General features: G+C 38.0%; 2 protein-coding genes across 2 annotated transcripts in view; one reads left to right on the top strand and one right to left on the bottom strand.

Annotated features, from left to right (window-relative positions):
- The first annotated feature begins 7,921 nt into the window (after positions 1 to 7,921).
- IL17RB (interleukin 17 receptor B) lies at positions 7,922 to 19,743 on the top strand. The gene is made up of 10 exons (XM_089513230.1): positions 7,922 to 7,991; positions 8,375 to 8,500; positions 10,101 to 10,216; positions 12,425 to 12,551; positions 13,384 to 13,431; positions 14,524 to 14,687; positions 14,870 to 14,935; positions 16,129 to 16,213; positions 17,258 to 17,362; positions 18,930 to 19,743. The coding sequence occupies exons 1-10, from the start codon at positions 7,922 to 7,924 to the stop codon at positions 19,496 to 19,498; spliced, it is 1,476 nt and encodes a 491-aa protein (XP_089369356.1). The 3' UTR covers positions 19,499 to 19,743.
- ACTR8 (actin related protein 8) overlaps positions 12,356 to 19,750 on the bottom strand; it is a 29,021-nt gene continuing 21,626 nt past the window's right edge. The window contains exon 17 of the mRNA XM_089522659.1: positions 12,356 to 12,449. The gene's annotated coding sequence lies outside the window, so the exon portion shown is untranslated. The remainder of the gene's footprint in view (positions 12,450 to 19,750) is intronic.

Below are 19,750 nucleotides of genomic sequence, written 5' to 3'. Positions count from 1 at the left end.
AACCATCCTGGGCATAAAATACTGTTTGAAAACACTGAAATTCTGGACCATGCCAACCACTACCATGTCAGGATGCACAGGGAAGCCATTGAAATCCACAAACGCCTGGACAATTTTAACAGGAAAGAGGAAACCCTTAAAGTAAACAAGGTTTGGTTACCAGTCCTGAAAAATAGCAAGATGAAGACTCAACAAATGCAAGTGAGAAATCTCCCAGGGTCAGGGGTTTCCCAGCAGACAATGAGCACTAATCAAACAGACACTAATCTTCTTTTGCAGACCCTCCCACCCTGAAGCCTGCCATTAGCAACAGAACAATACACATGCAAATTACTCTTGCCTTTCCAGGTCACACAGTATATATACCCAACTCCTTTCCAGGCAAGCATTCTCTGAAGATGCGAAACATCAGGAAGAAACTCTTCTAGAACATGGCCACAGAGCCCGAAAAACCCACAAAAAACTATTTTATTGATTGCTTAATTGTATTGTATTATTTTAATGATGTAATCCTGCTTCGATCCTTGGAAGAGGCGGGACATATAAATAAAAATTATTATTATTATTATTATTATTATTATTATTATTATTATTATTCTATAAGAGTTTGTGATGTTTTGCCAGCATCTGTAGCTGGCATCTTCAGAGAATGCTGGCATGGAAGAGAGTGGAGTGTATGTGTGTGTATGTGTGTACACACACACACACACTGTGTGACTCTGAATAGGGAGGGATGATCTCCATGTTAATCTGTGTATTGTTCCGTTGTTGAATAGCAAGGCCTCAGGGTGGAAGGATATGCAAAGAGGAGTAGTGTCTGTTTTATTAATGATCCATTGTCTGCTGTGAAAACCCCTGACCGTGGGTGGTTTTCAATTGCATTTCCTGGGTCTTGATTTCAATGTTTTTCAGGGCTGGTAGCCAAACTTTGCTAACTTTAAGGATTTATTTTTTCCTGTTGAAGTTGTCCAGATGCTTGTGGATTTCAATGGCTTCTTTGTGGATTTCAATGGCTTCTGTTTGAATAAAATGCTGTCTGAAAACACTAACATTCTGGACTGTGCCAACAACTATCAGGTCAGAATGCAGACAAACCTGGGTCAACTTATCCATGTGCCAATGTAAATACTGTACTTTAAGTCTTATAAAAAAGGACCCATCCCCTGGTGAAAGGCAAGAGCATAATGTGTCCTGGAAGCACTGCCCCCCCCCCCCACTCTCTCATCCATCGAACCTTTAGGGTAAGCCCAAACTGTTATGCCTGCCAGAATTTTGTAGGTTCTTTGGCATTGTTTTCCTTCATCATTTAGATCCTTTGTTGCATGCCCCTAAGTTTTACCATCGACTTATCCAAGAGTCATATCAAAATCCATAATTTTGGGCCCAAAACCTGCCCTCAATTTGTACACGAGGTTGACCTATAGACAAGTATATACAGTATTTGCTGCATGTTCATGATATTCCAAATCTGATGTTTGGAAGGGCAGCAAGTTGTCATTGTTCTGCAGGAAGAATCCCAAAGGTGATGGCAGTGCACAGATCCTCACTAATTCTTGAAAAGTAGTAAAACATAGGACTGAAGTGTCTGACCACACAATACGTATAATATTGCATTGTGCATTAACTACCCTTGACTGCAACTCATGATGACCCCATGAATGAGACACAACCAAGAGCTCCTATCCTCAGCTGCTCTGCTCTGGTCCTGTATGCTCAAGGCTGTGGTCTCTTTGAGTGTGTCTGTCTAGCTAGTATGCTGTTTTCTTCTTTTTCTACTGTACTCCACATTTCCTAGCATTATTCCTTTTCTAGTGAAATCTGCCTTCTCATTATAGGGCTGAAGTGTGACCGTACTTCAATTTAGTCATCTTGGTTTCCAGGGAGAGTTCTAGCCTGACCTGTTCTAGGACCTGTTTGTTTGTCTTTTTGGCCATTCATGGTATCCTCAGCACTCTTCTCCAGCACCACATCTCAAATGAGTTGATTTTCTTCTTTTTCACTTTCTTTACGGTCCAGCTCTCACATCCATACATGGTGACTGGAAATACTATGGCTTGGGTGATCCTAACTTTGGTGTCCAGTTTCATATCTTTGCACTTGATCTTGCCTAGTTCTTTTATAGCTGCCCTTCCCAGACCTAGTCTTCTTCTGATTTCTTGGCTGCAGTCTCCATTCTGATCAAAGATTGATCTGAGGTATGAGAAATGGATAACTATTTAGATTTAGATTGTAAGCCTAAGATCAGGGAACTGTCAAATTAATAATTTGTAAGCCTCTTGGAGAACCTTTGTGGGTAATGAGCAGGATATAAATACTCCAAATAAAACAAATTTCCTTGTTGTCTAGTTTGAATTTATGTAAATCCTCCATGGTCATTATTTTTGTTTTCTTACTGTTAACCAGTAAATCTGCCTTTGTACTTTCTTCTTTAACTTTCTTTAGCAATTATTCCAAGTCTTTGTTGTTTTCTGCAAGTAGTATGGTGTCATCTCCATATCTTAGATTGCTGGTATTCCTTCAGAGCTTCACTATTCCATCCTCTGAGTCTAAACCTGTTCTGTATATGATATTTTCTGTATACATCTTGAACAAATAGGGTGATAGAATGCAGCCTTTCTTGGCCTCCTTCCAAAAGGGAAGAATTCTTTTTCTCTGTATTCTGTTCTAATCGTAGCCTGTTGCCTTGAGTACATCAGGACAATGAAATGTGATGGTACATGTATTTCTTTAAGAGCAAGCCATAGGTTTTCATGATCTGTACAGTCAAAGGCTTTGCTTTAGTCTATAAAGCACATGTTGATTTTCCTCTGGGTTTCCCAGGTGTACTCCATTATTCAATGTATGTTTGTAATGTGATCCATGGTAGTTCTTCTTTTCCTTTCCCAGCTTGCATCTTTGGAATTTCTTGCTCTGTGTATGGTAGTTTCTTTGTTGCAAAATTTTGAGCATGTGCTTGCTCTGTAGTTACTGCACTCTTTTGTGTTTCCTTTTTGGGGAGTGTATATTAATTGTTTCCAGTCTGTGGGCCATCATTTTGTTTTCCATATTTGTTGGTAGATTTTAGTTAGAACTAAAGTCGATTCTGTATCTGTAGTTTGTAGCAGTTCTATTGGTATGTCATCTGTACCTGCTGATTTATTTTTCCCAGATGCTTTGAATACAGCTTCACATTCCAAAATTTGGGGTCCATCTTCATATGATTCTTCTTCCCATGTGTCATTCATCCTATAGTTCTTCTATGCATTGCTTCCATCATGTTTTTATTTCTTCTTAGTTGTGTATTATGTTCCTCCTTGTAGAGCATCCCCATACCTGGTTTAAATTTCTCTTTGATTTCACAGATCTTGTGGAAGAAGTCTCTTGTTCTTCCTTTTTTGTTGTTGCTGTCAGCTTCTATTTCTCTACATTGATTATTATAGTAATTTTCATCATCCAATCCACGCACACTGATCTTTGAAATGCTGCATTCATGGTTCTGTTTCTGTTCCTGTCTCCCTTTTCTTTTGCTTTTCATCTTTTCTTTACTGCTTGAAGTGTTTATTCTGTCACCTCTTTTTATTCTTTTTCTTTTTGGCCACAGATAGCATCTTTCTGTGTTCCTCCTTTACTATGTCCTTTGTTTCTGTCCATAGTTCTTCTGGTTCCTGCTCAATTAAAGTTTAATAGTGCAAATCAACTCTTAACTTTAAATTCTGCTGGGATGTTCTTCAGATCGTATTTTTGCATGATGACTGATTTTGTGTTTTTCTTCAACTTTATTCTACTTTTTGATATTTATGGTCATGGTCTGTGCAACAGTCTGTGCCTCGTCTTGTTTTTTGTAAGAAGAGAGCTTCTTTATTTTCTATTTCTAATTATGTAGTCTCCCACTCTCCCGGCGGCTTCCGCATAAGCTAGAAGCCGCCTGCAACAAGCCTGTGTATGGTGCGGGCTCACTGTAGATGTGTTTTTTGGGCATGGATTTTTTAACAGAAAATTTGGTACCAGTAAGCCTTGCATAACTAAAGAAAAATATTTTGAGCCTTTTGGAAGCCACTTGAAAGCTTCTTTCAAAATAGATCAGTCTCTACTTTTCTTATGATTTCCATTGTGATGGCCAAAAGTCTAGATCTTTTATTTTTAACATGCTGGACACAGCGGGTGAGGCAGCGTTATCTGATCTACCCCTTTGTCTGTGTTGTGCTGTTTGCACATGTTCAAGGGATTCTGGAGACACTTGGTATTTACTTTGTATGTTGTTGTGTCTTCAAGTTGTTTCTGGCTTATGCAAAACCTAAGACTAATTTATCATGGGGGTTTCTTGGCAAGATTTGTTCAGAGGGGGTTTGTCTTTCCCAGCTTGCACCTCTGAGGCTGAGAAAGTGTGACTTGCCCAAGGTCACCCAGTGGATTTTCATGGCTGAGTGGAGATTTGAACCTTGGTCTCCAGAATCCTAGTCCAAGGCTCAAACCACTATACCATGCTGCCATATATATGTTCCCTCTTTTCTAACACCTACCTGGCAGAAAAGAGCAATTTTACATACATTATCTTCTTTCAGACCGCAAGGAACTGGTCACTATAAAAGTTGCCAAGTTCTTTGCAGCTGCAATTATCTGCTGTAATTTTTTTTTAATACAGATGAAGTAATAATGCTTTAGAGTTTGGCCATAACGAGCCATCATCTTATTGTTTTTACATATTTTATCTTTATACCATTTTATATAAAATGTTACAGATATGGCATTGAAAAAGTTGTTTGTTGATAACTGTATAACTATGCCAATGTTTTAATTTTTTCCCCTAAATCTTGAAAAAGTTTTGAGGAATGAGGATGTGGTATCTGACTGTTGACTGTGCCAATCTCTTATAATGCTTGATTATGCTAATGTCTTATAATAACGTGTGAATTTTATGATGCTATGGAAGATGGGACTGTGGGCATTCTCCCCTCCTACTTGGATATATAGAGGATATACATCTCCGTTGGAGTAGTATGTATATATATTTGTGCTACAGCAGTACACCTGATGTTATATGTTTTGCATTTTTGCTATATTTTGGTGCTGGCCATTCATTCATTCATTCATCTTTAATACAGCCAAATGTTAAGTAGGTGGCATTGCTGGGAACCCAGATATCGTCTAAGCAACATTTATATTGCTCAACTGCCAGAGTTATAATTTTATAATATAACAATCTATTTTTTCTTATATTTTAAATTTTGGTTTTCTTTTTTATTACAGTTTGTGGTGTGTCATGCAGAAAATGGTATGTATATATAAAACAGGCATTTCAAACATTAGCAGCTCAACCTATGGTACAGGTTTTATGTTTATTTCCACTGTCTTCATTTGGTATGTACAGTACGATTTAATGAGTAGATTAACTAGTTACAACTAGTTTTGCTCCTTGGTCACAAAGGCTAAAAAGCTATCTGTTTGGTTTTTTTAAAGAATAAAAAAAAATGGGGAATGATTATGAATTAAGGATTGAAAAACAAAATATTACAGTTGGACTTTCTCCTTAGGAAGCAGTAACATATATACGCATGTTTTGATGTGCTTTCTTCAGCATCTCAAAAGAAATCTTAATTATGTTTATTACAAATGTGGTTTTTCATTAGGTTTTTAAATTATTATTACAATGAAAATAATAGGAGCAAAAAAGAGAAAAGTGAGAAGAGGAAAATACATAGGAAAACTACACTGATATATATTGACCGGATTTCCAAAATTTCTTTACATTTATCTCTGTAAAAGATACGTACAGTAGTAAATCCTATCATAGAACAATCAATGATGAATGTTTATCTTTCCAATACTGGAGTATAAGTCTTCCCTCCCCACACACACACAACTAAGTGTACAGGCTCCAACAACATTGTCTACACTCTTTTTCTGAGCTTTCTAGTCCATTTTTCCATGCACACAAGCACCCTTTTCTATGGGAGATATGGTCCGTTTTTCCATGCACACAAGCACCCTTTTCTATGAGGGATATGATTTGTTTTTCCATGCACGCTAGCACCCTTTTCTATGGGAGATATGGTTCATTTTTCCATGCACACAAGCACCCTTTCTATGGGAGATATGGTCCGTTTTCACAGCTACACAAGCAGCCTTTCCCATTGGCATCGGAAACATCTGCTTTCCCCCTCCTCACCAGCATGTCTCCTGTCCATGTTAAAACATGAATACCTTCATTTCCCAGTAGCTCTCTGCCCTTTCCCCAGCGGCATCGGAAACAACCACATTTTCCCTCAGCAGCAGTGGAAGCAGGGGGAGTACCGGAAGCAAATGGGGCAAAATTGCAGCATGACATCATGGGAAATGTGGGACCTTGGATGTTTGGGGGTGTGTACTAGGATGGAAGCAAAGTTGCATTCCACACCAGACCAATTCGGATTGAAATCGAAGTGAGCTTGGAAACAATTTTTCTGAATTCGCTTGTTACCGAATTCACAAAAATGAGGAGTCACTGCGGATTCACTGTAGATCCACTGTGGAACGACCCCCTATAGAAAGCAACCAGGTGTGATAATACATCATGTTATAATGTGAATTCGCATAGCTGGACCAGGAGTGACTCCGGATCTGAGCTGCAAAACCCCTTGTGTGATAAGGGCTCAAGTCCAGCATTCAAACGACTACACCACACTGGCACATCACAAAAATGCAATTTAACAAGTTCATGTGTATCTACAAATACCAAAGATTTTTCTAAGACAAGTTAGTAATCACCATTAAGTCGGCTGACAACTTGAAGGCACATGCTCACACAGAGGAATAAAAAGTCTTTCTGGATGCATGCAGTTTTATCTTCAAAATGTCTTGCAAACCTCACAGTGGGCACCAGATGTCTCTACAGACTCCTTTGGGCAGTATGCTATAGGCCTGAACTACCCAGTAAAGTTCTCCTGGAAGAATGAAGAGGATGCAACCAGAGTTGTTTGTTGTAAGATTAGGTGTTGTTTTCTTCACAGCTGCTGAGCAGATTCTAACATCACACTTACCAATGTTTGATTGCATTTATTATGCTATTCTTGTTGTTGTTGTCATTATTATTTGATTGCATAATAAATGCAATCAAATGTTGGTATGTGTTGTTTTAGAATCTATTCAACAGCAGTGAAGGAAACGTCAACCTTTGCTCAAGCTTTCATCCACTCTGCTTTTACTCTAAAGATGACATGGTGTCCAAAGAGTCCAAAGCTACTCCTGAGAAAGTATATTTGGTGTAAATGTTGATATTAACTGAAACTACTAATCTGGAGGACCACAATAGCATTCAAGATTTTACATCCTTTGTTCAGATAGGGAAACTGCTGGACTGCTGAGTAGATGATATACCAGCACTGTCCTATTGACCTAACATAAGATGCAAATACCCTCCATTAGCACTCAAAGGAAGAGGAAGCTTGGAAATAGACAGTATTTACATGTCTATGGACCACAGTAACTGCTCCCTTCCATGTCTAGCCTTTCAGTCTTAAGATGAACTGAACATCTGAATAGCATATTCCATGGCACCCACTCAGCTTTCGCCTATATATGCCAGGTTGGTCTCATCTATATATGTACCATCTTGGTATTCAAAAGGAGCATCTGGATTTAAAAAAAAACATTACCAAGTCATGTTTTCTTTCTAAGAGAAAGCAATACACACAGGGACACCAGCCACAGCCCTACCACTCCTTCTGAACACAAATTGCTTTTCTGCTTACAAACCTGCATTTCATCCTGTTCAACAAATGTGACCAGAATTACATACTAAAATGTTGCAGTTGTTCATGGCACTTTACAGACCACCATTTACTACGCGCTCTGCACGTACTAGGGTTAGAAAGGGGCGTGCTAGGGTTAGGAAGGGTCTTACCTTCCTAACTGGCCCTGTCCCTAGTACGCGCGTAGCACATAGTAAATGGTGGCGCCCGTCCACATGGGCACCGCCATCTTTACGTCTGGGACACACAGTGTCCGGACATGCCGTGGCGGAAGTGATGCAGCGAGTGCGCGCCTCACAGCGCCACTTCCTGGTGCCAAGAAGAAGCGCCATTTCGGCACTTCTTTTTAGCTGCGCCGGGAAGCCTCGCGGTCTGGTCACTGGGGCTTCTCGGCGCAGCTAATGACGGCGGCGGCAGACCGCCCGCTTTTGGGTGGTCTGTAATGCGCCCATGTCAAGCTTTTTCTGAACCTCGGCCACACCTATAAAACCTGGATGCTAATTGATGCTTATTGCTTTAAAGATCATGGCCACACATCAAGACCCAGAGCCACTGTTTGGATACGCAATTCTTATTTTAAAAGTTCCTATTTTTAAACCAGTGTCAAACACTATTTCAACTAGATTATCCTTGAAGAAGCACAAACTCATGATTTTCTATTTTTCAAGGGCCTTCTCCTGAGTTGATGATGAAGCACAGATTCACACCGTCAGATCTTTCTAATCTCAGTGCCAAAATCGTTGAAACAAATGGGACATGCCAGTTTAATATCACCTGGATTCTTAAGGCAGATGGTAGGTCTCATGGTAGGACAATGGAGTGGTTGTGAAACTCCTGCACTTCAGTTTGGGACATAATAGATGCTCGGCTCTGTTGTGACTTTTTCTGCTCTGACTTTTCTTTAGTAACCGAATTCCTTGCCTAAAAGAACTTATGAAAACCATGGGGTTGCCATAAGTTGACAGGTTACTTGAAGGCACATATATACACATACAGCATATATCAGAAAGATACTATAATGCTGCCATTATATATATATTTTTATTTACAAATGCATGAGTGAATCATAAGTGGAAGCAAATATATGCTCTCTCTATAGGAAAAAGATCCCCAGAGCTCAGCTTGGGCCTCTTCTAAAGCTGCATCCCCAGGTAGAAACTCTTTAATTTCTCTGTCAGTTCCAGCTGCAATCTGCTATTTCATAAATATATTAAAGGAACCAGATCTGTTTGATAGAAAAGACCACAAGGGCGATCCAGTCCAACCCCCTGTCATGCAGGATTGAAGTCAAGCAGGGTCAGCTCTGGTTAGTACTTAGATGGGAGACAGCCAGGGAATACCAGGTTCTGTGGGTTATATTTCAAAGGAAGGAACTGGTAAAGGCATCTCTGAATATTTCTTGCCTAAGAAAACCCTGTGAAATTCACATGGTCACCATAAATTGATAGGTGACTTTAAGACATGTACACACACAGAACGTCTCAGACACTCTCCCCTGCCACAACTTCTCAAATGGTACCCCCTACAAGTGAATTAATTTTTAAGGCCACCATTCATAGCCATTAGTAAAGCTTAACATTTCTTGTAGCCTTTTCTGTATTATGACTTTAGAGCTTTAATAAAAATGTCTGTTTGACAAATGATTTAGCAAGGATATGCACTATTAGGTTTGAGAGTCCTGATGTATATTGAAAAAATGTAAGATTTTCTATTGTAATGTGTATTATAATCATAATTCACCATGATGGGATGGCATACAGCAATATGAAAACAACTTTCTTACTGTAGGCAAAGTATTGCCAAGGTCTGTAGGTCCTTTAATAACTGATTCAGCTGCCTCTAGATCTAGCATATTTATCGTTTTGGCCATATCCCTTATCCCAGATAAGATCATTAGTGGTGTAATCGTATACACTCTTCTGTCATTTTTACTACAGAATGTATGTGAATAAAAAGTTGTTTAAAATGTAAGTGTGTACATTAGGAATTGAAATTATAAATTCAAGTTACAAAAATGAGAAGTACATTGCAAATTAATACTCTCTTAAATTATTTGTTTTCCTATCTTAGTGGGAATCTTAAAAGCAAATTGTGGTGGTTTTTTGTCTCACTTTCTGTCTACCATTTTGGTTCCTGTTTCAGTTGTATATGCAAAATATTCTTGATTTACATGTGGGAAAACAACCTGCATAGAACAGATGTCTATTTACCACCATTAGTAGTACAGAGACATCCATGGCAAGAAACAGTTTTGAGCATGAAATGTAGTTCTGGTACTGTTGAAGCTGGCGATATGTACAAACTATTTTGTTTAGAACATCTTTCAGCAGCAAAATTGGAAACAATCTTGGTTATAACAATGTTATACTTCTTTTCTTTCTTCCTCATTTCCAGCCAGCATCAAGTACCTGAATGCCACCAAGATATGTGTGTCATCTGGAAAACCATCCTGTATTAGATGTGATTACACTGAAAAGTTTCAAAGCCAAACCAGGTCTGACCATCAGAAAGTAAGAATATTTTTGTGCTGCTGTTGGATACTGGGAGAAATATAAATTCTCTAATTATGAGTATTAGTGAAATAGTAAACACCCAGCTGAGTAAGAATATCCAATTGGAATGATCATGAAATAGGGAAGCAAACACTGAAAATGTTTGCAAAGTTGCAGGACTGAAAGACTAAAAGACAGTAAGATAGTATAACTCCCTGTGTTGGAACAGGATACTCCTATATTAAGCAAAATCAACCTATATCATTCAGGATGATATGCTGAAAGAGCAGATATATGCATGATAGCTTCATGGTGCATCACAATATTAAACAAAAATGTATCAACTTATGGGGTCACCTTTATTGTAGCCCATATTTTAAAGTTTACTGTTGTTAACGCTAAGGCTGAGGATACCTTATACAAGGTGACTCAAGGCCTGGAAAGTGGCTGCCATAACAGACATGGGAGAGAACAAGTAACAAGCCCAGTGGCAGTAACAGATCACATTCTGTACGGAGTATATGTATCAAAGTTCAAGGTAATGCCGATGCTTTGTATTTTTTGTTCTATTGTCATAATTCATTCACTTCCTGATGAGAGGTTTGCAGCAGCTTGTTCCCAGCACATGTTGGCGGATCCAGTTAGAGTGGTTTGGTTTGTCCTTGGAAATGGATGGATTCAATTCAAAGAGGCTTTGGGATATTCTTGCTCATGGGCTGGGTGTTCTCTGTGATCCAGTGGCCCAGATTACTAAAATGTCAGGTGGCAAACCACATTCTGGTTTTCTGGAAGACATTTATGTATATGGAACATATCTTCATACAATAAGATGTTCTGAATAGCAGATTGAAAGTTCTGTGATGTAAATAAGAAATGGGCTTCTCTAATTTAAGCACCCCATCTTGAGAGGTGGGCAAATGCATTTGTATCAGGCCAGCAATGGTTTCTGGCTCCCAGCTATTTAAGAACAATCTAACTTTCTCCAGCCTTAATTAGGTTGTAAAAGAAAAGGGCTTAAGGAAACCAGAAGGAGACTTGGGTATGTAATGACTGTTGGCTCAGTTTTGTTTTGATACTGGGAATAAATTCCTAGGGTCCAGATATATTGAGGGGTACCTCATTCTTTGGTTCTATGAATTTGCTTCTGATTTTAGCTGATGGATTTTAGGATTTTTAGTAAAATTTGAAGTAGATCTGAAAAGCATCTGATTGCCTCTGCAATAGTTTTTCTGTTTAGTTCAGTGAGAGACCCCAGCTATTCTTCTCCTACTTGTTAGTAGAAAGTTGTTTCACATTCTAAATCCTTGATGAAAAGGCCTAGATTCATGGTGCACTCAAAACTTTGTTTTGTTGCAAGACACTGTCAAGAGGTCTGTCCCTATATATTGCCAGTATATTTATTAACAAGTAAGTAACTGGGACATGTTCCCAAAACTAAGCTTTGGCTTAGCCTAAATCATACATTGCTTACCCTCCTCCCACCTGGGCTCCATCCATGCCTCAGCTCCTGGACTTAAGGAGGAGTCTTGTCCCTACCCCCCCTTTCTCTCTCTCTCTCTCTCCGTATAGTTTATATTGTTTTTTAGGATTGGGATTAGGGGTTGAGAATGGGGATTATCTTTTTACTTGTTTTGCTCTATTAATTGTTATGTATTTTGCTTTGTTAACTTTATTGTTGCTATAGTTACTATGTATTTTTGTCGCTATAATTGCTATGTATTTTTTGTTATTTACTGTTATTGTTCATTGCTATTTTATTTTATTGTTATTGTTTAATGCATTGCCATGTTACATTTATTTTTTAATTCATGTTTATTGTTATTACCTTGTATTATCTCCTCTGTTGTAAGCCGTCTGGATTCCCAGTGATTGGGCGGCATATAAATAAATCTTATTATTATACACTGACATAGAAAACTACATGCTACATATTTGTTATTCTTCTTTAGGTTTGGTACAAACCAGTCAACTTTATAGACTCTATGCCAATAATCGTACCACCAGATTTTCTCACAGGAGGGTACCTGGCATCATGTCCATTTCAAGTCCTTATTTTGTCCAAAACAGCCAGTAGTGGGAAGTGGAAAAAGTGATAAATACTGTTTTGTGCAAAACTTTGGTTTTACTTGCATTCTGGCATCTTAATTTTAGATGGATGTAAAAATACATCAGAGTTTGGTAAACTCTGAAAGGACAGTATGACGTTCAATGCTTATTTCATTTCAGTGGCAGTTTCACTTTGTTGGATTTCCTGTAGAAGAAAATAAAGAATACATGATTGAAGTTTTTAATTTGCCACCAGCAAATATACTTGAAGATCATCCAGAAACCACATTATACTTAAGTTCTCCAGGTAACTGAACAAATACTGTTGACTGAAATAAATTAACCTGAAAACAACTTGTGTGAATTTGGATATTTTCCTATAACAGTTGAATTGGCAGTAGAATTCAAACAGAAAAGGAGAACAAATTTGATATCATCATTAATAGGTATGCTACATACTTACAGCACAAAAATTGGTTTGGATCTGGCAAATTTTTCCTCGGTTGAAGAAACTTCTCCAGAACCTATCCAGTTTATGATTATAAATAAAGCATTGATGCATAAATACATATATTATACATGCTAGGAACCAGAGACTGGTATATGCATCATGTTGTGTGTATAAATGGCGGCAGACTCAAGTATACAGCTGTGTGATGCGCAAAAAGACCCTTTGTGTAATATTTAAAAAAAATATTTGATACTAACTACTAGTAACAAAAAGTGAATATGGTCGTGAAGTACATTTGTTTCTAGTTTGGGAGGCTGGGGGTAAACTAAATGAAGTGTAGCATCCAACTGAGCCTCCTTTTCTTTTTCTTTTTAACTTATGTATAAAATATTTTGCTGTACTGAGAATACTATGTGAAGGGAAGGACTGAAACCCTTACTCCACTTAGCCACTTCCCTCATCTAATTTCCATTATGGTAGCAGAGGATAAAATACCCTCCATTGGCACCAAGGCAGTTGATCAGTTCATAACTGCCAGCATACACTTCCTAATGCAATGCTAGTTTAAATGCCTTTTTTGTAATATGAACTTATTCGTTCAGACTCCTAGTGGAATAACTTAATGTAAAAAGTTTGCACAATATCTATCTATTTCTGTCTGTCTGTTAAAAGTCTTATTTCATTGTAGGTTGTCGAGATGACAGCTTTAAATATTGTAACCTTTGCATAGAAAAAGGTAAGTGTATGTTATTTTTCACTAATTTTATGTCCTTCACGATGTAACATTAAATGATGTAACTTTAAAAGTAACACTAAATTAAACAAAGTGGCCCAGAAATCTCGTGGCAGATGATCTAATAGCACTAACCACTTTGGGTCAGATGAGAAAAGGCAGTTCTTTGGACTATGGCCAGTGCCTGCTTCTTCAGTTTTTGTCTCTCACAGTCCCACTATTAAATTCTGCACCTGCACAGAGCAGGTACAGGTTGTTCCACCATTTCACTGCTGCTTCATCAGTCTTTACATTCTTTTATCAAGAAAGCACATACAGTCTTGAGTATGGGCTTCCTGAAGTGTATGTTCTTTCAAAAGTTCATGAAGAAACCTTGAATTTGTTTATAAAGAAGAAAAGTCTGATGAAACATCAGTGAAATGATGGGACAACTGCGGGTCTTCATTATCCTGTCTCTCACAAGCTCCACAACTCCTTTCCAGACAGAATCATTATTTTTTCTTACAAAGAAAAAAAATTGACTCTGCAACAGCCCAGCTTGAAATGAAACAGTGTTTTACATGACCTTCACTTTACTCATTTAGATATGCTCTTGCTTTACAACATCTGAAGGGCCACACAATTCGTACCCAGTGTCTAAAGTAAAATAATTACAAGGCTGATAGAATAAACTGAGTGCAGGTGGTCCCTGTGTATTGTATAAATATCTAAGGGCCTGAACAGACAGGCCAAAATAAAGCTGCTTCAGGTTACTTTGGAGGTATGCTGTTTAAATGATGCATGTGTCTTAAGGGGCCGGAAGCCACACCAAAGCCATGCTCCAGTCCTAAGGACTGGAGTGCAGCTTTGGTGCAACTTCTGGCCTCTTAAGATGTGTGTGTCATTTAAACAGCATACTTCCAAAGTGACCCGAAGCAGGTTTATTTTGGCTTGTCTGTTTGGGCCCTATGATTTTTGTATACATTTGAACCGAAAAAGTACTAAAACCATAGCAGCCATTATGTTTTGACTTTTAAGAATGAATAAACTCATTGTACATGTTGTTTTAGCTGGTCAACTGGTGGTTTCAACCTGGGATTTCTTTATATTTCTCAGGAAGTTTATGGGACCCAAATATAACTGTATGCTACACAGAGTCAGAAGTGGAAGTGGATTTTACACCTAGTCCCTTTTGTCCTGAATATAAAATCCATCTTTGTGAATCTGATGAATGCGATGATCCAGCAGATCCAATTGATTATAGTGTGTTTACATCTGAGGTATTTCTTCTTCATAAGAAACAGGTGTTGGGCAGTGAATTTTAAATCAGCATATAATACTAGTTTTTAAAGGGTCATATAAATAAAACCCAAAGTCATTGTACATGTATATGCTATGGTGTTTTTTAGCCCTACTAATTATTTATATAATACATTTTTCTGTTATTTTTTCCATGGAACAGGGGAATGATACTAGAATTTCTAAAAGAATACCAGTGAATGGTCAAAGAAGGAAAATCTTCAGAGAGGTAAGATTTAACATTGACTAAAAAAGAAAAAAATATTAATAAATCATGAGAATTCTACAAATTGTTTCTAATGAATATTTAATATGTGCTTCCCCTTGTTAGTGGTTATATCTAAAGTGGGGTTGTTCTTTTCAAAAACTTATTTCTCGTTTTAGAAAAAGTTGCTTCTGTGGAAGAAGGAAATTTAGAATGATAGGACAAAGGCAGAGAGATATTTAACCCCCTCTCCAGTCCAAATCACATATAGTTGCTCCTATCCCCAAGGGGTTCAAATACAGTTATAAAAACAACAAACATTTTGAAGATTAACACATTTGTTGTATGTTTTCGTGGAGTATTTCCCACTTCATCCATGAATGCGTATGTCAAATAAGCCTTTGTTAGTCCTTAAGATGTTCTTGTTACAATAAAATAAAAATATATACTATATTAAAATAAAAAGGTGTTCTTGTTGCAACAGGATAATCCTTCTGGAAATAGTATCTTTTCAGCTCCATAAGTGAGGAGTGAGGGAAGCTGGCTGAGCAGCTTGTTTGGAGGGGAGAAATTCTGTTTTTCTTTCAGAAATTCTGGCTTCATATATTTTGAACAAAGAATAGCTGGAGAAGTTAAAAAGCAATTTTGTAATCCTTCCTGCTGAAAGGACATTTTATAAAAGTGGTTTGGCAAAGAACTCTGGTTCAGTTTCTGGTTCACAGCCATGCTTTGTTACATGCTAAATAGGCATTACAACTTAAAAAGGAAATGGTTAAAAAAAAAACCTCAACCTTCCCTAGAGGTAGCACTACTTTGTCTTTCACATCTGTTACTCATATAATGTCACCAAAAGGGACAAGTAGGCCTGCACAGTAAACTCAGAAGTGAGCCCCTTTGAGTTAAATATCACTTACTTGCATGTGAGTGTACATAGGAATACAATCCTTAGCACACATGGTTGATTTCTAAATATATCTGTACAGGGTTGCACTTTCTTTTTGCATTATGTTTGTATGTGCAAAAAAACAACATTTTTAAAGGTAATACTAGGGTGGGCCTCAAGACTCCTTTCCTAAACTGGAGAAAAACAGAGTTGAAGTCAGAGAGAACCTTTGGATATTGCATGTTGTTTCAGCTTTGAACTATATTGCATTTATCTCATGTACCATTTTAACTATACAGTCCTTTACTCATAACTGCTCTTTCTCTACTTCCAGTTAATTCCTTATTTCCCCAAATGTCGCAATGATTGCCGGAGGTACTCAGATTATCAAGAACTATGTACTGAAGTACCTGGGAAAGGTCAGTTGATTCAGTGATTGGCATGGCATGGTAGGCTACAGTTAGCGAGCTGGATTAGGATAAAGAAGAGACCCCGGTTTAAATCCTCACTGAGTTCTTTAGCTAAGTACTGCTCTGAGCTTCTTGGTGGGGCAACACGAACATAAAATAAATGAGTACTGTAATCCTAGGGAATTAGACCCAAGGCCTGTCTGATCCAACATCCTTTCTCTAGCACTAGAAAGCCAGGAGCTCTGTGAAGTCCATATGCAACACAAAGCAATAGATCAGTCTTACTGTAGCCACCTTCATCTGATACTGAGAGGTATACTGCTTCTAACTATGGAGGTTTCATTTAATTATAAGTGTTGCTACAACACAAACTTTACAACAGCTATTCTTCAAGATGGTTTTCTTTTGTTTCATGTGTTCAGAGCAATGTGATCATGTAATCTGGTAAAAAAAACTAAGATGTTCCTTTGTGCAGAAATAATCCAGTTTGATACCACTTTAATTGCCATGGCTCAATGTTGTGGGGTTCTGGGAATTGTAATTTGTTGTGGTGCCAGAGCTCTGTGACAGAGAAGGCTAAGTGTCTCAGAAAATTACAATTCCCAGAATTTCATAGCATTGAACCAAGGCAGTTAAAGTGGCATCAAACTGAATTATTTCTGCAGTGCGGATGCAGCCTATATCTTGAATTCTGTTGGTAAGTCCAGTTACCACTTTATGCATGGCACCAACTGTTTAATACTGAGTCAACATTTTTGTAAATTCCATTGACTCAGTGGATCTACTCCAGCTGAGATTATCAACAATCAATATCAGTCATTATCAATAAAATTTAGGCCTGATGTAGCCACATAACTCTGTAATTTTCCAAATGGTATCTTGGTACTATCCTGTCTGTAGTCATTTAGACCCTACTTGTTTTAGACATTTATTTGCAGCCCTTTCTCTCATCATAAAACTGGCAACTCAGCTCCCTCTTTTCAGGAGTATAATCTTACTTGTTTGAAGTTGTTTTACAAACATTTGCTTATGAGTCTAATTTTTCTCCTCTAGGAAAAAGTGCAGGAGATTTGACAGGCATACATTTTTGCATAATTGCTGCTTTATTTCTGATAGTATGCACACTTGCAGCTATATTTTATTTCAAGAGGAGGCACGGTAAGAGTTTCTTTCATTCTACAGAAAAAGTCTGTAAGTCCCTTTTAAAATCTCTCATTTTTCTTTGATTAAGCTCCTTCAGACATATTGCAATATATATGATGATTCAGTAGTTTTAAGATATATAGATGAGCAAATCGAGCACAATGAAGAGGGCTGTCCTGTAATCACATGCCGGTATATTCAGAAACCCAATGGGTCTACAAGCTAAATACATGAGTCTAGAATTCCATCCAAGACAATTGGAAAAAATGGTCTTACTTCTGAGTATCATACACACACACACACAAACACACACATATATAGAGAGAATGAATTGTGGTGCACTGACAGCAACACACTAGGTAACAGGGGAGTTTCAAAGACAGAGAAACTTCTTTGTTTTCATGAAAGAAATGAGTTTAAATTTTTGAGAGCAACAGAAATTACTATGCTTCCAAATGCCTCTCAACAACCTTAGGAGTAATGTAGGGGCATGCTCACTGTTTTGGAGTCTCCTGGGCTATTTTAGACCCAAGAGAAGAATTTGTAGTGAAATGCATAGAAAAAAGGTCTCTGTTGGGCCTAAAATGGCCCTGGGGTGGTGGTGGCAATAATCCCCCATCTCCTAGAGGGCATTTGGATGCATTTTATTTTGGTGGAGGGGTACAAAAGCGGCCTTGAGGTGCTGTATGTGGCCATTCCTTATTCAGGAGGTTCAAGTGCCTCCTTCCTTATGTTGAAAGGTTTTGGGAAGGGGACTGTGCTGTTGATATGCGCAATGACCATACTGTGTATTTCATTTGTAGATTCAGCTAACACATGGTGGGACTTCATGTTTCTATTAATGTTACAATGCACAGTTCCTCTTAACAGCAAGAGACATGGGACCAGGTTATGCTCTCATATGGAGGAAATCTGTGTCCTGTCAGCAGACTAATAGGAAGGTCTTCATACACTAGTTCATTGTGTGAACAGTGGTGGTGTCTCTGCTATGCACAGCAAGGGTGAGGCAGCTAATCTGTGCAGCCACTTCTGGCTATTTCATCACGTGTGTGCGCATGCGTGGGTCATCTGAGTCCTCCTCAAATATTTGAAGTATGGAAGACACAAAGCAGAAAGCTTTACTAACTGCTGACTTTGCATTCACCCATTTTCTGCAAAATAAGTTTGCTTGATACTAATAACTGTAGTATCCTTCCCTACTGTGATGTATTTGTCTCTCGCCTTGCTCATTTGCATCCCTTATAATATCATAGTTACATGCTTTGGATCACATCCAGTGTTCTTGGAACAAACGTTCCCTTCCTTTCTTCCTTCTGGCTCTTTAGAACAATTTTAAATGGGTGCAGGTGGCTACAGACGGGACATGGACTTGCCTTTCTGTCAGTGAGGGGGGTTAACAGAATCACACTGTGTGCTATATTTTTCATTTCTCTACAATACTGTTTTCTATATTTTCTCGACCTGTTAATTAATCTAATCTATCTAAATACAAAAAAAAAATGTATAACAAATTCCTTTTTTTAAAAACTACTTAAATTTGCTTGCCCCGGGATTTAAGTGTGTGCTTTTAATTTTTTAACAGGTACAGCATACAACTGGGCTCTCTTCTATCCTATGGTGAAACGAACACCTGTTACAGTCCTTGTTGTATATTCCCAGGATGCGTGTTTCCAACATAAAGTCCTTGTTTTTGCTGAATTTCTACGTGAATGTTGCCACTGTGATGTCATAATAGATGTATGGCAAAAAAGGAAAATTGCTGAAACAGGACCAGTCCAGTGGCTTGCTGCTCAGAAAGAAATTGCTGATAAAATAATTTTTCTCAGCTCAAGCCATACAAGCATGGATTGTGATTCAGTTTGTCAAAGAACGATTGAATGCAACAAGAATTCTGAATGTATGTTCACTCTTGCACTGAACCTCTTCTGCAGTGACTTGAAAAATCAATCTTCTTTTCACAAATATATGGTCATTTCTTTCAATGAAACATATCCAGCTAAGAGTATCTCAAATCTTTTGAACAGCTGTCCGAAGTATTTTCTAATGAAGGATATGGACTCCTTTTGTAGAGACCTCTACCTTTCACCGAGTGAAAGAATAAAGACAAAATGCTGCTGGAGGTTTAAAGACAAAGTGCAGCTGGAGATTTAAAATGAAACACCTAAAACAAATTACAAATATAGAATTATGGCCAGGGCAAGAAGAATCATGCAGCCCTTCAGATGTTGCTGCACTGCATCTCATCAGTTTTAATCAGTGTAGTTATAGTGAAGAATGCTGGGTGCTGTAGTGCATTTGGATGAATGGATGAATATAGCACCAAGACATTAGACAATAAAAACAATGAAACTTCACATCCACATTCTGCTATGAATTAGCTTTGAGCCATGGTTACTTTCACAT

The sequence above is a fragment of the Sceloporus occidentalis genome, unplaced genomic scaffold, assembly GCF_023333645.1.
Source record: "Sceloporus occidentalis isolate IW3139 unplaced genomic scaffold, rSceOcc1.0.p SCAF_1, whole genome shotgun sequence".
NCBI lineage: Eukaryota > Metazoa > Chordata > Lepidosauria > Squamata > Phrynosomatidae > Sceloporus > Sceloporus occidentalis.
The sequence above is the reverse complement of the archived record's forward strand: the minus strand, read 5'-3'. Positions and strand labels throughout refer to the sequence as shown.

What these genes read in the sequence shown, in the direction of transcription:
- IL17RB (XM_089513230.1), top strand. Translation starts at nt 7,922, where the DNA reads ATGGGCACCGCCATCTTTACGTCTGGGACACACAGTGTCCGGACATGC. An exon ending in ATTATACTTAAGTTCTCCAG is followed by an intron (nt 12,552 to 13,383) that starts GTAACTGAACAA and finishes ATTTCATTGTAG; the next exon opens with GTTGTCGAGATGACAGCTTT. An exon ending in ATAGTGTGTTTACATCTGAG is followed by an intron (nt 14,688 to 14,869) that starts GTATTTCTTCTT and finishes TCCATGGAACAG; the next exon opens with GGGAATGATACTAGAATTTC.